At 40.7% G+C, this 19,246-nt stretch overlaps 1 protein-coding gene across 1 annotated transcript in view; it reads right to left on the bottom strand.

Moving 5' to 3' along the window:
• Positions 1-16,451, bottom strand: part of RNF219 (ring finger protein 219) — a 40,635-nt gene extending 24,184 nt beyond the window's left edge. Inside the window, exons 1-3 of the mRNA XM_005687683.3 lie at positions 16,316-16,451; positions 3,257-3,392; positions 1,036-1,127 (exon numbers count right to left, since the gene is read on the bottom strand). Coding sequence (XP_005687740.1) covers positions 1,036-1,127; positions 3,257-3,392; positions 16,316-16,387 — 300 coding nt within the window. The 5' untranslated portion in view covers positions 16,388-16,451. The remainder of the gene's footprint in view (positions 1-1,035; positions 1,128-3,256; positions 3,393-16,315) is intronic.

Genomic DNA, 19,246 nt, shown 5'->3' with positions numbered 1-19,246 from the left:
CTTAATGTTTATTCAAAAGTATATATATCCATTAGCATGAAGCTAATTTAGAAAAAATTCCATCACTATGTCAAATCACCTGCATGTCAAATCACATGCAGAAAACAACTGCATGATCTCATATATATGTGGAATCTAAAAGAGTCAAACATATAAAAGCAGAGTTAAACAGTGGTTACCAAGCATGGAAGGTGAGGAAATGGGGAGGCGGGAGAAACAGGGAGATGGTTCAAGGGGTACAGAGTTGCAGCTAGAGATAGTCTAGAGACCTACGGTATAGCATGATGACTACAGGTAATAATACTGTCCCATCTACTGGACACTGCTGAGTAGATTTCAGGTGCCCTCACCACACACACACACCACACACACACACACACACACACACACAAATAGTAACTATGTGAGGAGATGGCTATGCTAATTAGTTTGACTGAAGTCATCACTTCACCCTGTATATGTATATCAAAACATGTTGTACACCTTAAACATACATAATTTTTTAAAAACATCATTTAAAAATTCAACAAACATTTTAAAAATGTTTTTTAAAACATGCAAAAAAAAAAAGAAGCAATAGCATATCTCAAACCAAAATCTCTTTGTCGGTAGCTAACATAAGTATATTTTCTTTATCAGAACTTATCAGACTTATAAGTAGCAGTGAATTTACAGGTAGAAACAAAAACAGAATGAAGGTTATAGTACTTGTTTGCAGTCATAATGCCACATGGGGTTGGAAGACTGACTTCTACATTGAGAGTTTCCTTTATCTCCCAACTTCTTGAGGGAGCAACTGAAAAAATGATGTTTCTGTTGAGCACAAATTTAAAATTAAAAGCAAGAAAAAGAGGAAATGTTTCCATTTGTTTCCCTATTTGAAACAGGAAAGGAAAAAAGAATTTATCAGATATTTTTAAACTGGCATTTAACGTAAGATTCCATTGGATACTTACTCTAAGAAGTCCAGACTGATAGCTCAGTTTTATCTAGAATTCAATGCTGTCATCATTTAACATTTTACTTAGTATTTACCTCGTACTCTTTGTGGAGTAATTCAAGTCTGGTTTTCCGAAGATGCTTCCTGACTGTATGGCTTAGCATAGGTTCACTTTCACTCGTTCCTCCTATAGGGACAAAAATAAAATCTAACCTTTCATTCTGATTTGGGTAGAATGAAAATTAAAATGAACCCTTTCCTTATTGTTCTATGTAGTCTCTAGTTTAATTCCTATCCTTTTTCTTACATCCACTTTGTGTTGCCATCCTTTTCTGTACTTCAATTCTGAGAAAAAATAAGTAAGTAACACCATCAGAAATACCTTCAGTAAAATATCATGTTATGTTTACCTACTTGTGTATCTTATTAAACTCAATGAAGGCAAAGGCTATATTTTATTAACTCATTTGAACTAGTGCAAATTTTGAATACCAGACACCTGTTAATGATAAAACCAGTGATTACATCTAACCAATAAGCTGTATAATTAAAATATTATTTGTTGTATAAATCAATATTATATATATATGATTATTAAATATATTATCTTATATGTCACATATATGATATACATATTACAATACATTATAACTAATGTATTCAAATATATATAGTTACTAGTAACACAACTGAAAAGATGAATGTGTCTTTCACTGACTCTAACAACCCAGTTACAATGGATTATAAATCACAGCATTAATTGTATGCCCACAATAACTCACATATACACACTCAAAATGTATTCTTCCTAAGAGCTCTTCACTTATCCTGTGGTTACCTTCTTTGTACTTCTTAGCATCATGATAACAAAGGCATTTACAAATCTTTTTCACAGGACTCCATCCAGATGCAAGGATGGATGAACCATTTTACTTCAGAGAATTTATAAAATATCATTTAGATACAAATGAATGAAGAAAGAAGGGATGCAAAAAGAAGCTGGGAAAAAAACATCTAAATTATTTTAATCAACAAAGCTCATAGTCCGCAAAGAAAGACCTGACTCCTGGTAAAGATCAGTGCAGATAAAAAAGTAGAGGCTGAGAGATTAACACTCCAGTTTGCAGCACAGCACAGAAATATTCCTCTATAAGACTTCACCCAGGTACCCAGGAGAGAAACCTTGGAGCCACCTCTGATTCCCTTTCAGATCGCTTAGTTTCAAAGTTCCAATGGTTCTTCTTTCATTCTAGCATATATATCTTCCTTTCTATTATAAAAACTTTGTATAAGTCCATTTTCCCTAATTTGGGACTATTACAAAGACGAAAGTTTTTTTCCCTATGATTCATGCTATCATCAATTCACTTTCAATTTTTCCTAAAGCAGAAACAAATAAAAATCATTTTAACAATCTAAAAGAAATAACACTATAAAAGCTCTTTAAATGTTTCATTTTCTAAGAATCTTCCAGTTCAAGTTTTACCCCTACCACCTGCCCCCAACCCCACTTTACCTACATGACTGTAGCATTGAACATTCTTTTTCATACCCTTAATCCAGACTCACATTCTCCCTCACCTGGGCAAGAGTCTGACCTACTCATGTCCTGTTTCTCCCCTGGAGCCCAAACTATGTATCATCACCTGAGTAACAGCCCTAGTACACACTTTGGATTATGCCATTCCTCTGCTCAAAACCATCATGCCCACCTTACCCTTCTCACCCATACAGCAACTCCCTGATGTAGTCTGTCACTCAAGATGCTCTGTGCTAAAGTCTTAATTTACCTTTTCAGTCTTACTTCAACAGTGAGACCCAACTAGACTTTCCTGTTTCCCAACTGCAGTGAATGCTGCTCCCTCTATAAGAAATGGTCTCTCTCACCTTTACCAACTGAAAATTTATTTATCCTTAAATCTTAGAGGCCACTGTTTCATGAATCCCTTCTCCATGTTCCTAGCTGAACTAGCTTGTTTGAACTCTGTGGGCCTTTTTGTTTGTCTGCTTTTTAAGCTGTTGGCTGCAGTTAAGAACTGGTGCACCCAAATATATATATATATATATTTTTTAAACTTCATCCATATGGACAGTCTCTACCAGAATCAAAGTTCCAGAAGGCTCAGTGATTTCTCACAGTGCTTCATGCTCCTCAGTTGCTCCACTTATATATATTAAGCCAAATGACCAATCCACCCAGTATGATACTGGGAAATAACATCACCAAAAGTTGTCTATTTCAGTCTTCCTCCAGACAGACACTATTTAAACCCTGTTTTAAACCAGTTTCTATGTGTTTTTACAATAGACCCTTACCAATAATTTCTTTGCAAGGATTTTCAGGAGTGATGGGGACTCTGCAGGCTGGACACTGGCTATTATTCTTCAACCACAAGTCGATACAAACTGAACAAAACACATGGTTGTTGATGCATATGACAGGCTGGCGTACCTTTGAAAAAAGAAACACTACTTTTAGTACAGGGCAACAGTCGTCACCAGAATCTCAACAGGTTTAGCTTAGAGCAAACAAACCGCTGCTCTAGAGCACGGCAGTAGGTGCTTTAGGAGGCCATATCTAGTATTCATAAAAACACTGCTTCCACTACCACGCTGTTTCTTACACACGTGTAACAGTTACTAGCTTACATATCTGGTCATAGAGATGGAAACTTTTGATACATTAAGAAATGGTTTTATTTTGTTCCAAATCACACTTACTGCCAAAGAGAAAATGCATTTTGTTCCATTAAGACTGGGGCAATTTTTCTTCAACTATTCTAGTCAAGGATTATAAAATGTCAGATCTAGAAGGTTCCTTGAAGATTATTTAGTCTAGTCATCCATATGATGCTTGAAATCCTTCCCTCAATTCATTCCACTATATCACAGAGCAATAGCAATCAACAATTTAGCACTGACGTCTTACAAGAATGCCCTCAAAACCAGAGGCACGAAAGCTAAAACAACCCTAAAAGACATGACATACACTCAAGTGGTTTATAATCTAAATAGCAAACAATGCTGACAGAAATACTGACGTACATCAAATAAATCTTTGACTCAATGTAATCAAGTACAAATACTTTACATTTATATTGTCTTATATTTTACAATGAGTTTCCCATGCATATCCTCTCTCTCTAATCCCGAAAGGTAAACAGTAAATATACTTTACAAATAAGGAGACCAAGGTGAAAAGATCAGGTGGCTTGCTCAGGGTTAACGACGTAGGTGTTTTGTTTTGGCTGTGTGTAGCTGTTATATCAGAAAGAAAATAGAAGAAAGAAGCTGATTTAGTTTTCTACCTGACTTTATATGTTTGTTTACATATTTCTTATAAATTTGTATTTCTCTCCCCTTTTAGGATGGAAACTCCGGAAGGGCAATAACTTCCTTCATCTCACTCACTTTTGAATCTCTTGTACCTAGGGACAGCCTAGTACACAGTAGGTACTCAATAAAGGTTTGTTGAATAAAGTAATTGCTATTAAGACAGTATTTAAAATTCCACATATTGGGGAACTTGCCAGAGGGAATAATGACTGAATAGTCTTCAAATAGCACAAATGTAACAAGATAAAACAAAAAATAGAAAAGGACACAGAACGGTTTCACTTTATTTATGTGGTATTTTTACCGTGGGACTCAAAATACTTTATAGCCATTTTCAATATTTAGTTCTAATAATAAAAACACTACCACTGTGGAGTCCATCTGCAGCAGGGACTAGAAGATCAAGGAAAAGTGGAATGAGTAGAGGGAGAATGAAAGGCAGAACCACCACAAACCACTTTTCACAAACATCGATGCTGCTCTATCTCTGCCTCAGAAGGATACTGAGTATCTTGCTCACTAATTTGAAAGGGGTCCCAACTCTCAAAGAAATCACAAATATACAATGATCCATGCCAGGCAGGCAGTCATTTTAAGTCTCCGAGAAATGCGCTCTCTGGGTTTAGTTTGGCTTTCCAAACATTCAGATGCTCCCTTGATTATGAGCACTAACAGAAGAAAACTAAACAGAGAAGGTAACTCTGCACAGCTTTAGACTTCCTCTTGGAGAAATACCAATTCTAATTCATTGAGTTCAACTGATCTGGAAGGGCTGATTAAAACACAGACAGATAGACAGACTTTCAAACACAGTAAGACCATGAAGCATATCACTCCTTCCAAAGCACTCCTACCAACAACAAGGAGTGAGTGCTCATCTGGGAGGTACTCCCGGTCAGAGTCTCAAGAGGCAGACAAACCTGAACTCTCTCTGAAGGTTAGTTTTTCCTAAAAATTCATCTGTTTCTAAAGTCCAAACCATAATACATTCACAGGTGTTTTAATCTTATCCCTAAGTCAGGAAATGTTTTCAGAACAAAAAATTCTCAAAGGAAGTACCAGGAAGATACTACTCTGCCTATCCGGTAGCTTCCCCAAACACAGGCACATTACACACACACACACACAAGCACATACTCCAGGTTCCTATAAGGCTCCTGGCAGGATGTGTACCCCCCAGTTAAGATGGCTGGTTAATAGTTATCTCCTTGGCCTTTTAGGGCAGTGAGTTTATTTCTGTTTTTAGTCATTAACTCATCTGAAAGTGAATGAAAGTCAATGCTCAAAACTTAAAACTGTGCATATTAAGAGGATTCAAAACACTCTTCCACTCCATCTAGGCTTCCCTCATTAGAAGCACACATCTAATTGGCATTTTCTAAGTAAACGCTCTCATAAAAAAGATTAAATATCTCCCCAAACTAAAAACTTCCCTGGTAGCTCAGCTGGTAAAGAATCCATCTGTAATGCAGGAGACCCTGGTTTGATTCCTGGGTCGGGAAGATCTGTTGGAGAAGGGATAGGCTACCCACTCCAGTATTCTTGGGCTTCCCTGGTGGCTCACCTGGTAAAGAATCCACCTGCAGTGTGGGAGACTTGGGTTCAATCCCTGGATTGGAAGATCCTCTGGAGAAGGAAACAGCTACCCACACCAGTATTCTGGCCTGGAAAATTCCATGGACAGAGGAGCCTAGCAGGCTACAGTCCATGGGTCACAAAGAGTCAAGACACAACTGAGCAACTTTCACTGCAAAAAAGAAGGCCTCACACGTGGTGGAAATCAAGAATTCTGCTTTGGTCTGTTAAGTCTGTGATACCAACCTGGCTTTTAAATGGACAAGGCAAGGTCTGAGGATCACTGGCATAAAAGATGGCATTTAAAGTCATAGCACTGGAGAAGATCCCCTGCATGGGCAGAACAGTATATATTCCAGCACACAGAAGAAGAGGAGGAGCAACTGGCAAAGGGAAACGAGCAGGAGGGGCCTGTGCTGGAGGACAGGAGAACATGGTGTCACACAAGGAAGTTTGTCAAGAGTGGTCATGCATGTCAAATGTTGAAGAGAGACTGAATTTGATGTGGACAGAGAAGTGACTACAGGATTTAACTGCATGGAAGTCACTGTGGTCTCTAATTGACAAGCACTGTTTCCAGTGCATAGTGGGGATGGAAACTTGATTTGAGAGTGCAAGACAAGGAAAAGTGAAGAAATGAAGACAGAGACTACAGGCAGGTCATCTTTCATGTTCTGCTGTAAAGCAAAGAGCACAACATGTGGCCATGGAAAGGAATGATAATACGAATAGTACAGTAAAAAAGCAGGTATTTGTTAATGATGGAGGAAGACAGGGAAGGATCAGAGCCATAGATAGCAACGTTGCTAAGCAGTCAAGAGGGGAATGAGATCCAAAGCACAAGCAGGGAGATTGTGGCTCATATGGAGTGAGGTGCTATCTTCCAACTTAACAAAAGGGAAGAAAAGATCAAGGCTATAAGAACAAACACAGAGGATGGAAGATCTGTTGATAGAAAGATGAGAGAACTCATGTTCCAACTACTCATATTTTGTCTATCAAATAGGAGGTGAGATTACCAGCTGCAAGTGGGAAGCAGGGAGGAATATCAACTGGGGAAAATAGATTAAAGCAATTATTTTGAAAGATAAGAAAGTACATTTACTAGGGTCATGTATAGAGCAGGATGGTCAAACACTGTTGAGTCTGTGAGTGGCAACGATGACATGAAAAGGCTGAAGTAACACTGGAGGAGTCGCTGTGATGAGAAGAGGAGTGGAAAGATGTTCACAATCGAATTACAGGAGGTGGCACAGCTGCTTTCCCTAAAGTTTTGTCCTGGGACATCTTATCTGACAAAGTTCTATTTTCTCCAATCTCATGTATTACATAGTGTTAACATCTTTTCTACAGTAATAGTTCCTGAGAAGCCTCTGTAACTGGATCTCAGTAACTGGCAGAGCTTAGGCTTCAAAAGAAACCTGGGGCAGACTCCAGCTCCACAACTTATTGAGCTGCTTGACTTTGGATTAGCCCGTTAGTTAAACAATGTCATGTTTCCTGTTCTGAAATATATGGTTTAACCTAGTACACTTTTCATTCAGCTGTTGTTTAAGATTTAATAATATAAAGATGTACGCACAGAGACTTCCACTTAGCAATTACTCAAGAGAAAAGAAAGAACAGGAAAAGAAAAGAAAAAAGGGTGGGGAGAGGGAGACAAGGACCACATTCACATGCCCAGGAGCCAACTCCATGTAGGGATCTTAAAGCTGCCCCAACCATAGTACGCCCAAAGACAAGCCCAGCCTCCACACATTCACCCCGCTCCTGCACTCCCTCTTGTCTAAGTTAATGGCATCTCCACCTCATCCCTTGGTCTAGAATACTCAGAGCTGTCTCTGACTCACCCTTTTTACTCATCTTCACCATCCAATCTGGCACCAAATTCTGGTATCATGTATCAGTCTAAAAGGCCAGGGATTTTAAGATATATCCATATCTTATGTATCACCAGGAAAAAAGGATGAAAAATATAAGATACTGGAGTGGGTAGCCTTTCCCTTCTCCAGGGGATCTTCCCAACACAGGGATCAAACCCAGATCTCCCACATCACAGACGGATTCTTTACCAGCTGAGTCACAAAGGAAGCCCTGTAAGATGCCACAGCTTATAAAATACAACCAGACTCCAGAGATGGTATAATGTAGGGAAAAAAAGTATACCCCCAAATAGTCGAAATGTGGCAAACCTACCACTAAATGTTCTTTTACTTACCATCTATCCCTTCTTTTTCCATCTTCAACTCAATGAGTTCAGGTTCCCCTTCTCTTACCCCAGCTACTGCAATGTCCTCCTCCAAGCATCCTTGCTGCCACATGTTCACTCCTGTCCACCTTTCATACTGATGCCAGAGCCACCCAGCTACAATACGGAGGAGCACTGCTCTCCTGCAAAACAACCTTTTCCCCCTACTCACAGTTTTGAGTACAGCATCCAAAGAATAATGCAATCTGCTTCTTAAATGGCCATTTCCTTTGATCCATTTCAATACTGGACAAAACCAATACTTCAACCACACAGATATACACCTGATGTTCATCAAAAAGAATATGGAGAACAGAGACTTATTATTTACTGGGCTCTCATTTTTTAACTTGACATGTTCTGCTGGCCTGCAACTTACCCAATCAAAACAAAATCCTTCCCATCTTTTGAGATGAAAATCAAAGTTTACCTCTTCTGTAAGGCCTTCATTAATCTTTTTTAGAATTAATTGGGTCCTTACGGAATTCTCATAAGGGCATTTCTTATGCACTGATTTAATGTTCACTGGACTTGGAAAATTGTTTATATCCTGCTTTCCCTATTAGATTTTAGGCTCCCTGGGGGCAGGGGCACTGTCCTGCTCATCTTTGTATCTACCACCAACAACTTATACAATCTACACTCTAATATTAATATAAGTGAATTTTGATGTATTAAAATGAAAGGCTGAGATAATGCTCCTAAAAACATCTCAAGAAGCAAAAGGTCAAAAGCCACTGCCAAATTTTGAAAAAGTGAAAGTTTAACCTTTCCATTTAATTTGCCAAAATGATACAGAGGAACAACCGCAGGCAGACTACTTGGCTCTGTCAGCTGAAAGCCGCTGGCAATGTGACCCAAAGGAGAACTGTTTGCACTGTCAATGCCCAGTATTATCACCACCATTGTGTTGGATTTTGAAACAGCTGACTGCTTCATTTCTTTGGACCATGTACTTATCAGATGAAGATTTATACACAATGGTTTAAATTTACTTAGCAGAACAGGAACTGATAAACGAGAAGGAACTACTAGAACAAATTACTTGTTATTTATTTGACCATAAATTACAGAAACAAAATACAAAGAATGTAGCCCTACCTCAGCTCCTGTCCACCCATCTCCTCTACTCAGATCCTGCTATATATAATAGCAAAACACACACACAAATAATTTCCTTTAATGAGATCTTCTCAAGATATGAAATAGTCATAATTTGCCTATATTATTAGACTTTTTATCCTATTTACTCTTAAATGACATCTGTGGCATTAACATAGTAAGCATTTATATGAAAAAAACATGCAAGACAACAATGGCAAAGATAAGTGGCATGTACAATTCCAAACTCATCTAGAGTAAGCATGCTGAAGTGGTATCCCAGGGTAATCACCAGTGAAGCTGGTGAGGAGGAGGAAGAAGAGAAAGAGAAGATGAAGGAATGTGTGAAAAGAAGGCTCTTCTCTCACTGGAAGGGGCCTAAAGAGGCAGTCCTAGGTAAAGAAATATTAGCCCAATAATATATAATTCTACTACGTAGTGTCTTTTATCTGAAGACGTTTCAGTTTTGAGAGACTTTACCACCAAAAATCCCTTTCTTAAAAAGCAAATATCTGGAAGGAGTCATGCCTAAAAGTGCTGTCCATTAATATCCATCCTGTGCTTAGTCACTCAGTTGTGTCTGGCTCTTTGTGATTCCATGGACTGTGGTCCACGAGGCTCCCTGTCCATGGGATTCTCCAGCTAAGAACACTGGAGTGGGTTGCTGTTCCCTCCTCCAGGTAATATTCCCGACCGACGGACTGAACCCAGGCCTTCTGCACTGCAGGCAGATACTTCACTATCTGAGCCACCGGGGAAGTCCAAAATCTATCCTGCTGGCTGCTGCTGCTGCTGCTAAGTCACTTCAGTCGTGTCCGACTCTGTGTGACCCCATAGACTTCCCTAACAGCAGTTACACAGGGGTTTAGCGCAGGGTTTGTCAAATTTGGCACTACTGACATTTTGGAACAAAAAGTCTTGTGTTGTAGACAGTTGTCCTATGTATTATAGAATGTTTAGCTAGCAGCATCCTGAGGCTCTGTCCACTAGATGTGAGTAGCACCGCTCTGAAGACAATCACAAATGTCTTTCAGTTCAGTTCAGTTCAGTTCAGTTGCTCAGTTGTGTCCGACTCTGCGACCCCATGAACTGCAGCACGCCAGGCCTCCCTGTCCATCACCAACTCCCAGAGTTCACTCAAACTCACGTCCATCGAGTTGGTGATGCCATCCAGCCATCTCATCCTCTGTTGTCCCATTCTCCTCCTGCCCCCAATCCCTCCCAGCATCAGGGTCTTTTCCAATGAGTCAACTCTTCACATGAGGTGGCCAAAGTACTGGAGTTTCAGCTTTAGCATTGTTCCCTCCAAAGAAATCCCAGGGTTGATCTCCTTCAGAATGGACTGGTTGGAACTCCTTGCAGTCCAAGGGACTCTCAAGAGTCTTCTCCAACATCACAGTTCAAAAGCATCAATTTTCGGTGCTCAGTCTTCTTCACAGTCCAACTCTCACATCCATACATGACCACAGGAAAAACCATAGCCTTTACTAGACGGACCTTTTGCTGGCAAAGTAATGTCTCTGCTTTTGAATATGCTATCTAGGTTGGTCATAACTTTCCTTCCAAGGAGTAAGCATCTTTTAATTTCATGGCTGCAGTCACCATCTGCAGTGATTCTGGAGCCCCAAAATAAAGTCTGACACTGTTCCCACTGTGTTCCCATCTATTTCCCATGAAGTGATGGGACCAGATGCCATGATCTTCGTTTTCTGAATGTTGAGCTTTAAGCCTACTTTTTCAGTCTCCTCTTTCACTTTCATCAACAGGCTTTTTAGTTCCTCTTCACTTTCTGCCATAAGGGTGGTATCATCTGCATATCTAAGGTTACTGATACTTCTCCAGGCAATCTTGATTCCAGCTTGTGCTTCTTCCAGCCCAGCGTTTCTCATGATGTACTCTGCCATGTAAGTTAAATAAGCAGGGTGACAATATACAGCCTTGACGTACTCCTCTTCCTATTTGGAACCCATCTGTTGTTCCATGTCCAGTTCTAACTGTTGCTTCCTGACCTGCATATAGGTTTCTCAAAAGGCAGGTCAGATGGTCTGGTAGTCTCATCTCTTTCAGAATTTTCCTCAGTTTATTGTGATCCACACAACAAAATGCACTTCCATCCTACTGAGAACTGCTGGTCTGGGAAATGTACACGAATTTCTCTAACAACGCAATGGGGTTGATAGTATCAAATTAATTTGCAGCCAGTGGAAACTGAGACTCAAGGAAATAATGATACGTGTTCTAACTGGCAGCACCAGCATTCGACCACCATTAAACATGCAAATTGAGTGCTCTTTCAATTAAGAAATAGTTCTTTCTTCCTGAGTGCAAGTTTAGTAAACAATAATCAGGGAGTAAGAAATCGAGGAAACACACCTGAAAGAATCAAGACACTGGGATCAGCAGGGGTTGCAGAAAAGAGATACAGTATTAATGGAGGTGATGGAAGGGGAAAAGCTGTAGATAAACTTTACCAACTGGTCTGGCAAATACATTTAAAATCAATTTCTCTGCTCTTCAGTCACCTTTACTAGAGACTAGAGCTAACCTTTCTTTTCCCTTCTCTTGCACCAACATCAAAACTTCATGGGTTTCACTAGAGGAGACCTATTACAGAAAGACTGAAGAACACAGCTGAGGGATAAATGACTGTAGGAAGAGCCTACCTTCTCAACCTTACAAATTTGGCAATTTTTAAAAACAAAATTCCTGGATTGCTCTTGCTATGTTGCAAGAAATCTTTGGCTCTGGGCCAGAATTTAGGACTAGAACTTTAAAACTGTGTGATCCTGAGAACTAAACTACTTAATGCCTATTGGTCTGGGTCTCCACTTCTGTCTGGGTTTGAAAGAAAGATAATACTCCTCCCCTCTCCCACCTTTATCCCTACCTAGAAGGCGTTAAGGATAAACTGGAATCTTATTTGTGAAGTAAATTATATGCCAAACTTGAAAATTACTAGAATATATCAACACTTTTTTGAATTAATTTTTATTATACTCTATGTGAAAACACATTATTGTTATACTTTTCTGAAAGTGTCTGCATTCTTGAAGCTTATTTTAATCTAGATAAGGAGAAAAAAGCAAAACTTATACTCCACATGGCTTTTTTTCAAAGCAAACTTCTTGTGATGATTATGTACAAGGCTGGTTCTTAAATCCACTCTTGGGAACTGAGGGGCAATCAGGACTCAAACATGGACTCAATGTACTGAGAAGGATGGCTCGCTGGCCAATCAACAGCCCCTGATGAGCACTGATTAATGAATTTAGTCAACCGAGAGTCAGGACGCTAGGTTGCTAAGGTGTTACCTCTAGCCCTATCTTTTCAACCTTTTAAATCAATGATATGTGTAGAAAGCAAAGCAAGAAGTCCTCCCTGAAAGAAAGGTTCTTTCCCATAGTATTCCCAGTGGAAAAGAGTCTATCCTACTACTGGACACATCATAAGAAAGCTAATTTCATTTCTGATTATTTCAGCCAGAAAGTTTCCATTTATATTAAGTATAAATCTTAATATTGTAGAGCTACACAAAGTTTGATTCTCTTCCAAACGAAAATACTTTTAATTATTTAATGAGTTGCTATCATGTCTGTTCACTCCAACACTATTCTGTTCCATCTATATTCCAATCTCAATTTCAAATCCTTTCCAAATGATTTCAAATACTTCAGTTTATGTATATTTATCTTAAAGGGTGGTACCCGAATTTGGATTCATACTCAAATGAGAAATAATTGGATATGCTATATCAATGTTAAAGGGTATTAGAAGTCTAGCCGCTTGCCACTTCTCTTGAGAATCTTCTTTGTCCTTTGATTAAAACCAACTGCAGTCCACATTTGGCTGTCACTCATGGCAAAACGCAGAGTCAGTCAATAAAACTATTACATGCAACAATTTCTTTTCACAGCTTGAATCCTAATTGAAGAGATAAAAGCCTGGAATTATCTAGAGATAAACTGGTCTGTAGAATTATGGCAGCAGTACCAAAATGTCACTTAACATATCCTGGGCTGTATCATTTCAGCTTGCTGACCTACTAGCCCAAGGCACAGGAAAAAAATTAAAGCGGAATAGGCCAGAAAGTGTTATATATGAATTGTCCCACAGGGTGTACTTCACTTCTCCAGGTCACACAGAGCTCTTACTTACAATATTGGCAAGGTTGCTAAACACTGAACAGAGAAAATCCACCTTTAAGACTAAGGTAGAGTTGGGGGTGGCAAATGCAAAATGTTTAAACTTTTCAATTGTAAGTACATTTGTATTGAAAAGGCAAAGCATTAACCACATAGATATTTGGGCTATCTCGGACTACTGCTCCCCACCATTCTCTACTTTCACCCACATTCCAAGCAGCAACTATCTTATCTCTTCAAATTCAAAGGCTCTCCCACCCCTATTTTCCTTAAGGAATATGCATCTTTTTTTTTTTTTTAACAGTAACTCTTCAAGATAATGGCCCCTGATTCTGTTGAAAAATAAAAAATGAAGACTTGTTACCTCTGTAAGGGACAAATGGTGAGAACAGCAAAAGATGAGGCCTATCCTGGTAGGGCTTGAAGGCAGACTCCAGAGGTGGCCAGAAATGTGTGTGTCAGGGAGATGATGGAAGGCTGTCTCCAGCACCCCATAAATACTGGTGTGGAGGAGAGGCCGAGTAGCACAAGCAGATCATATTTGCTTTAACTACACAAAAGGCAACAGGAGTATGGAACCAACAACAACAACAAAAAAAATCACTGGATGTACTGCGAAAATTTCCAGAACAAACAGGTCCTACTCTTCTGGAAATGTAAATCTTTATCAAGTGAGTGTCCTGGCCTCAGGAAGCAATTGGGAGGAGCAGTGACTGAAAAGGTTGGTTTCCTCATTTTTGAGGGTTTGTCTGCCTCAGTGCCCATAACAAAGGTTAACATTTCTTAAATGATTAAGTGTCAAGATTCACACTATGTTTGTATGTGCTTAGTCACTCAGTCATGTCCGACTCTTTGCGACGCCATGGACTCCAGCCTGCCAAGCTCCTCTGTCCATGGAGATTCTCCAGGCAAGAATACTGGTTGTTATGCTCTCCTCCAGGGGATCTTTCCAACTCAGGGATTGAACCCAGGTCTTCCGCATTGCAGGTGGATTCTTTACTGTCTGAGCCACCAGGGAAGCCCTAATACTATTATCATTCCCACTGTACAGATAAGGAAACTGCTCTTAGGGACGTTAAGTAATTTGTATAAGTTAAGTAACTGGTATAGAATTAGTTAAGTGGAAGACCTGGATTAGAACTTAGTCTAAATACAGTACTCGGGGCTGTCAACCAATTGCACCTTTTTGTCTCCACAGTAGATATAAGAAAATGTCTATTTACAAACCATTAACCTTTTGTTATAAGATTTAATTCTAGAATACAGCTAACCAGTATAGGAGGGGAAAATTCACCAAAAGTGTCTGCTGTTATGCATGAGTTCATCTGACTTTTTGGATGTAACTTACTGAAGACACAAATGCTAACAACAGAGGTTCAAATGCTGGCGATTCTACGCCTTAGTTTCCTTATTTGAAAAATGGGGAAACCAGCCCTACCTATCGCACAGCACTGGTGAGAGTGGTAAATGAAATAATAAAATGCATACAGAAGCATTTTGTAATCTGCAAATCACTATATTCTATTAGTTGTCTTTTTTGTTAAAACACAGAAAGCAAAGGTATGGAAAAATCAACCAGGCAGAAGACATCTTCAACACAGCCTATTAACTAATGGAAACTAGATATAATGTGCACAACTACAACCAAATGAAAATTATTTCCCAAGGATATTTTATCAGCCTTTTAACAGGCTACTGTTGGGAGTAAATTCACTCAGAAGTTAACCTGTGGAACTTCAAGTCAGGAGCCAAATGTAGACTTCAGCAAACAGAAACATCTTCTCCTCCCCCCAGCTACAAAGGTAGGCAGTAGTAGCAAGTGCCAAGCTCAAATAACCACCCTCCAAAGGCCATTCTTAAGCTTTCCAGTCAGAATTGATCAAGCTATCTCTATGTTCTCTCACAGCATCTTTGCTATTTCCTTGGCATTTCATTCTGATGCATATCAAGAGCTATCAGTTTCTCCCAAGCCTGACTTCCTACTACTCCCTGAACTCAGAAAATTCACCTCGACTTAAAACAGAGGATTAGACGATCATACTGACTGGCACTCAAATATTTGCTCCATGAAGTCTGCATTTCCTAACGCTATGCCTGTGGCTGCAGTTTCAGTGTGGGGCGTAAAGGCAACACCTTCACCCATTCCCCACAAATGTATAAACAATTCACCGTGGTGGGTGGGGTAAGTTTCATTTGGACCTACATCGTAAAACAATATACTCTTTTAAAAACGGAACGAGAGGCACAAATGGAAATAAAGAGGAGACAAACGCATGAGAACCTTCAAAACTCCGTTTCTAATTCAAAACTCTTACAACTTTCTCCACCTGGTTTCACAAACACGGTAGACAGCTCTTGCATCCCAAGAGAGAGGGTATTCTACCTCGTGGCTGATCCGTTCTTGGAATTAAAGATCACATCTCCCATTCTAAACGTCATTCAGGGGAACGTACTATTTACTTTTTCCAATTTTGAACCCAGAGCAAAGGCCACTCTCAAGGCCGAGTGAAGTAAAGAAAATTATCTTGAAAATGGAAAAGCCTCCCCAGCCAGCACCGAAGGCCCGAGAACAAAACACTCTGCAGGGGACGAAGAAACCGTCGCGAGGCTCTCAGAAAACGTGATTTCAGCCGCGATGGGGTGGCACCGGGGGGCGTGAAATGCGGGGATTCATTTCTGACCAGGCCTCCTTCGACGCCGGGAGTCACCCGACTGAGGCCACCTTACTTCCCCACCCCAGGCCGCTGTCATCCTCCTCCGAAAGGCGCACAGATGACCCCGTGAGTCCCGACTCGTCCCCTCTGTCCCCCGGGGACGCGGCCTCCCTGGCCAGAGGAGAACGCAGGGTCGGCGTCCTCACCTAGCCCGGCGCCTGGCGCCGCGTCCCCGCCGCACACCCAGCTAGCCCTGAGCTCCGGAGGGCCCCTGCACACCCAACCCCGATTAGGAGCCGTGTCAGACATCACCCATTACCTTCCCCAAGCAGATGTGACACGTGATGGGCAGAGTGAGCGACAATGTAACGTTCTGCACGGTCTGAGCCATGGCAGCGTTCAGAATCCCGCCAACACGGAAGTCCCGCCGACCGCGGCTTCTCCCAGCGACTGAGGCCGCGCGAGGCCGGCTACGGCGGCCGGGCAGGGCCACGACGCGCCCGCCGCGGAAACGAAAACGCGCTTTGCCAACGCGCGGCCGCCGGCGTCTGGTCCCTTCCTCCTTTCCTTCCTTTTTAGCTCGAAAACAAACTTTCCTCTTTTGGGGAGCTGCAAAGATTCCTGAGAACGGGAAGGAAGCCAGGTTACTACGGGCGTCGAAGATCTCGAAAGTTTAAATGAAAGTTTGATTGGTAGCGAGAGGAGAGGAAGGATGCTGAAAGGCGATTTGAAATCCCAGGATCTTTCCCGGAAGATGGGGAGTTGGGGGAGAGTTTTCCACCTAAAGATTAAACCTGACAGTCTGCAAACGCGGCGCAGTCAAAAACGGAAGAGGAAAGACACTGTCTCTACGTTTGAATTTTTCCAAACAACTTTGTGCGCTCAGCTCTCTTTGCATTCTTAAATGATGTAATGTCACCTTAAAAACGACACGCGGTGGTTATCTCATTTGTTTCAGAAACGTTTTGGGTACATTAATCGCTGCTCTCCGTGAAGACATGCTTTCACTGTTGGTTCTGTAGTTTCTATCTGAAAGAGACTTAACGATCAGAGCCGTGGACTGTGATTTACACCCACATGTGAGAAGCTTCTAATAGTATGAACCATCCACACTCCTCTACAGCAGTCGCACAAGCGTTTAATTCTTCATTTCAGGCGCCTGGCTGGGAATGAAATGTACCCCTAGGCTGTTAAGCTCTGAAGAAGAATGTGAGGCTATAAATTAGCACTTCCTACCAATGGGGCGGGGCGGGGAGGGGCGGGGCGTGGGGGGGGGGGGGGGAAACAGTGAATCTGAAGTATAAATAACAGATTTGGAGTTTAACTTCAATTTAAGTAAGGAAGAGCCAGTGTGCTCAATTATGTAAACAAATGCAACCTGTGAATAAGGAGATTTAGAAACAAAACTGTAACTACTTTTAGTTACTCTTTGCAGGGGAGAGCAGTATAGTTACAAGAAGCAATCTCATGGTTAAAGGGATTCTGCACCTGGACTGCAAGGTAGAAATCCCAGCCTGAACAAATTCCTGGCTGTACAGGCTTTTATTTGTTTAACTATTGTTTAACCCCTCTGCTTCTTACCTTCCTCATTGGTAAAGCGTGTGTGTGTGTGTGTGTGTGTGTGTGTGTGTGTGTGTGGTAAATGAGGTAAATGTGTGTTTATTATCACCTCTATTAAAAAAACATAATCATGAGATTGGAGCAGCCAGCAATTCACTTGAAGCAGCCAGTTCCAGTTCAAAATCGACTAACAAGTGACAATGAAAATTCTTCCATACAGCTCAGTAACTTAATTTCCTAAGAATTGGAGACCATCCCTGAGCCTGGAATTGGAGATCTGAGCAAAATAGTCACATTGTTTGTCTGTTTAACAGCCACTTTTCCAGAAAGCCTGGGCTAAAAGTCATTTGGTTCGGCTATTTTCTGGCTGTTTGAAGTCATATTCAATGGGGTCTAGGCTTCACATGTTTTGCTAATGCATCTTTCGTATTCCTGGCTGTAGGTTAAGGCTTCGGAATGAGAAAGATCCAGGTCATTACCTACTGTCATTCAAGGTTTGCCTTTTCCCCATCTTACTGTGTTCTTCCTTGTTCTTGTCACCTTGTTTAAACCTATCATGGTGTTTTAGTACCTATCATCCCCACAATCTTGAATGGGATAAAGGGCTGAGAATATTCTGTCTCTCCCACAGATCCCTGGAGACTATGCAATAAGAAGATATGTTGAAGATAATCTGAAAAAAAAAAAAAAAAAAGACTTTTCCAAAGCTACTAGGGAAAGTTCATTTCTTATTAATCCTCCTGATGATTGGTGTTAATACTGTCACAAAAAATATATTTAGAAAATAAAAACCTGCATTTTAAGTAGAATGATTAAAGTGAAAGTATTTGTCATTCAGTCATGTCCACCTCTTTGCAACCACATGGACTGTAGCCCACCAGGTTTCTCTGTCAATAAAATTCTTCAGGCAAGAATACTGGAGTGGGTAGCCATTCCCTTCTCCATGGAATCTTCCTAATCCAGGGACTGAACTTGGGTCTGTCACATTGCAGGCAGATTCTTTACCATGTGAACCACCAGGGAAGCCCCAGAATATTTAAACCTAAACCATTTCCTGAAACTCCAGTACTTTGGCCACCTCATGTGAAGAGTTGACTCATTGGAAAAGACTCTGATGCTGAGAGGGATTGGGGGCAGGAGGAGAAGGGGACGACAGAGGATGAGATGGCTGGATGGCATCACTGACTCGATGGACATGAGTCTGAGTGAACTCTGGGAGTTGGTGATGGACAGGGAGGCCTGGTGTGCTGCGATTCATGGGGTTGCAAAGAGACACTACTGAGCAACTGAACTGAACTGAACTGAAACCATTTCCAACAGCACTCCCCATGTTAGCTATCATCATCATAGCTTCTGAATGCTCTTCTAGTGCTCTGACCATGTAGCTATTTCTGTGCTAAGCTAACTTTATTACATTTTATTATACTTGTTTATGTGCTTGCCCCCACAACAGTTTCTTGAAGTCTGGGATTGTATTCAGTTTATCTCATATCTAATACTGAGTGACTAGTCCACGAACCATAATATTTTCATTAGCCACAAACTAACTTTATGAGAGACCCGGCTACCTTAAGCATTGTGTTTACTTGTTTTTCACTTCAAAATGGAAAACTGTCTTACATTGTGCTAATTATAACCATAATAAGAATCATCTTGAAAATGATCCCATTTGTAAATATACAAAATAATA

The sequence above is a fragment of the Capra hircus genome, chromosome 12 (genome assembly GCF_001704415.2).
Source record: "Capra hircus breed San Clemente chromosome 12, ASM170441v1, whole genome shotgun sequence".
Taxonomy (NCBI): Eukaryota; Metazoa; Chordata; class Mammalia; order Artiodactyla; family Bovidae; genus Capra; species Capra hircus.
This window is presented reverse-complemented; position numbering and strand designations above follow the sequence as displayed.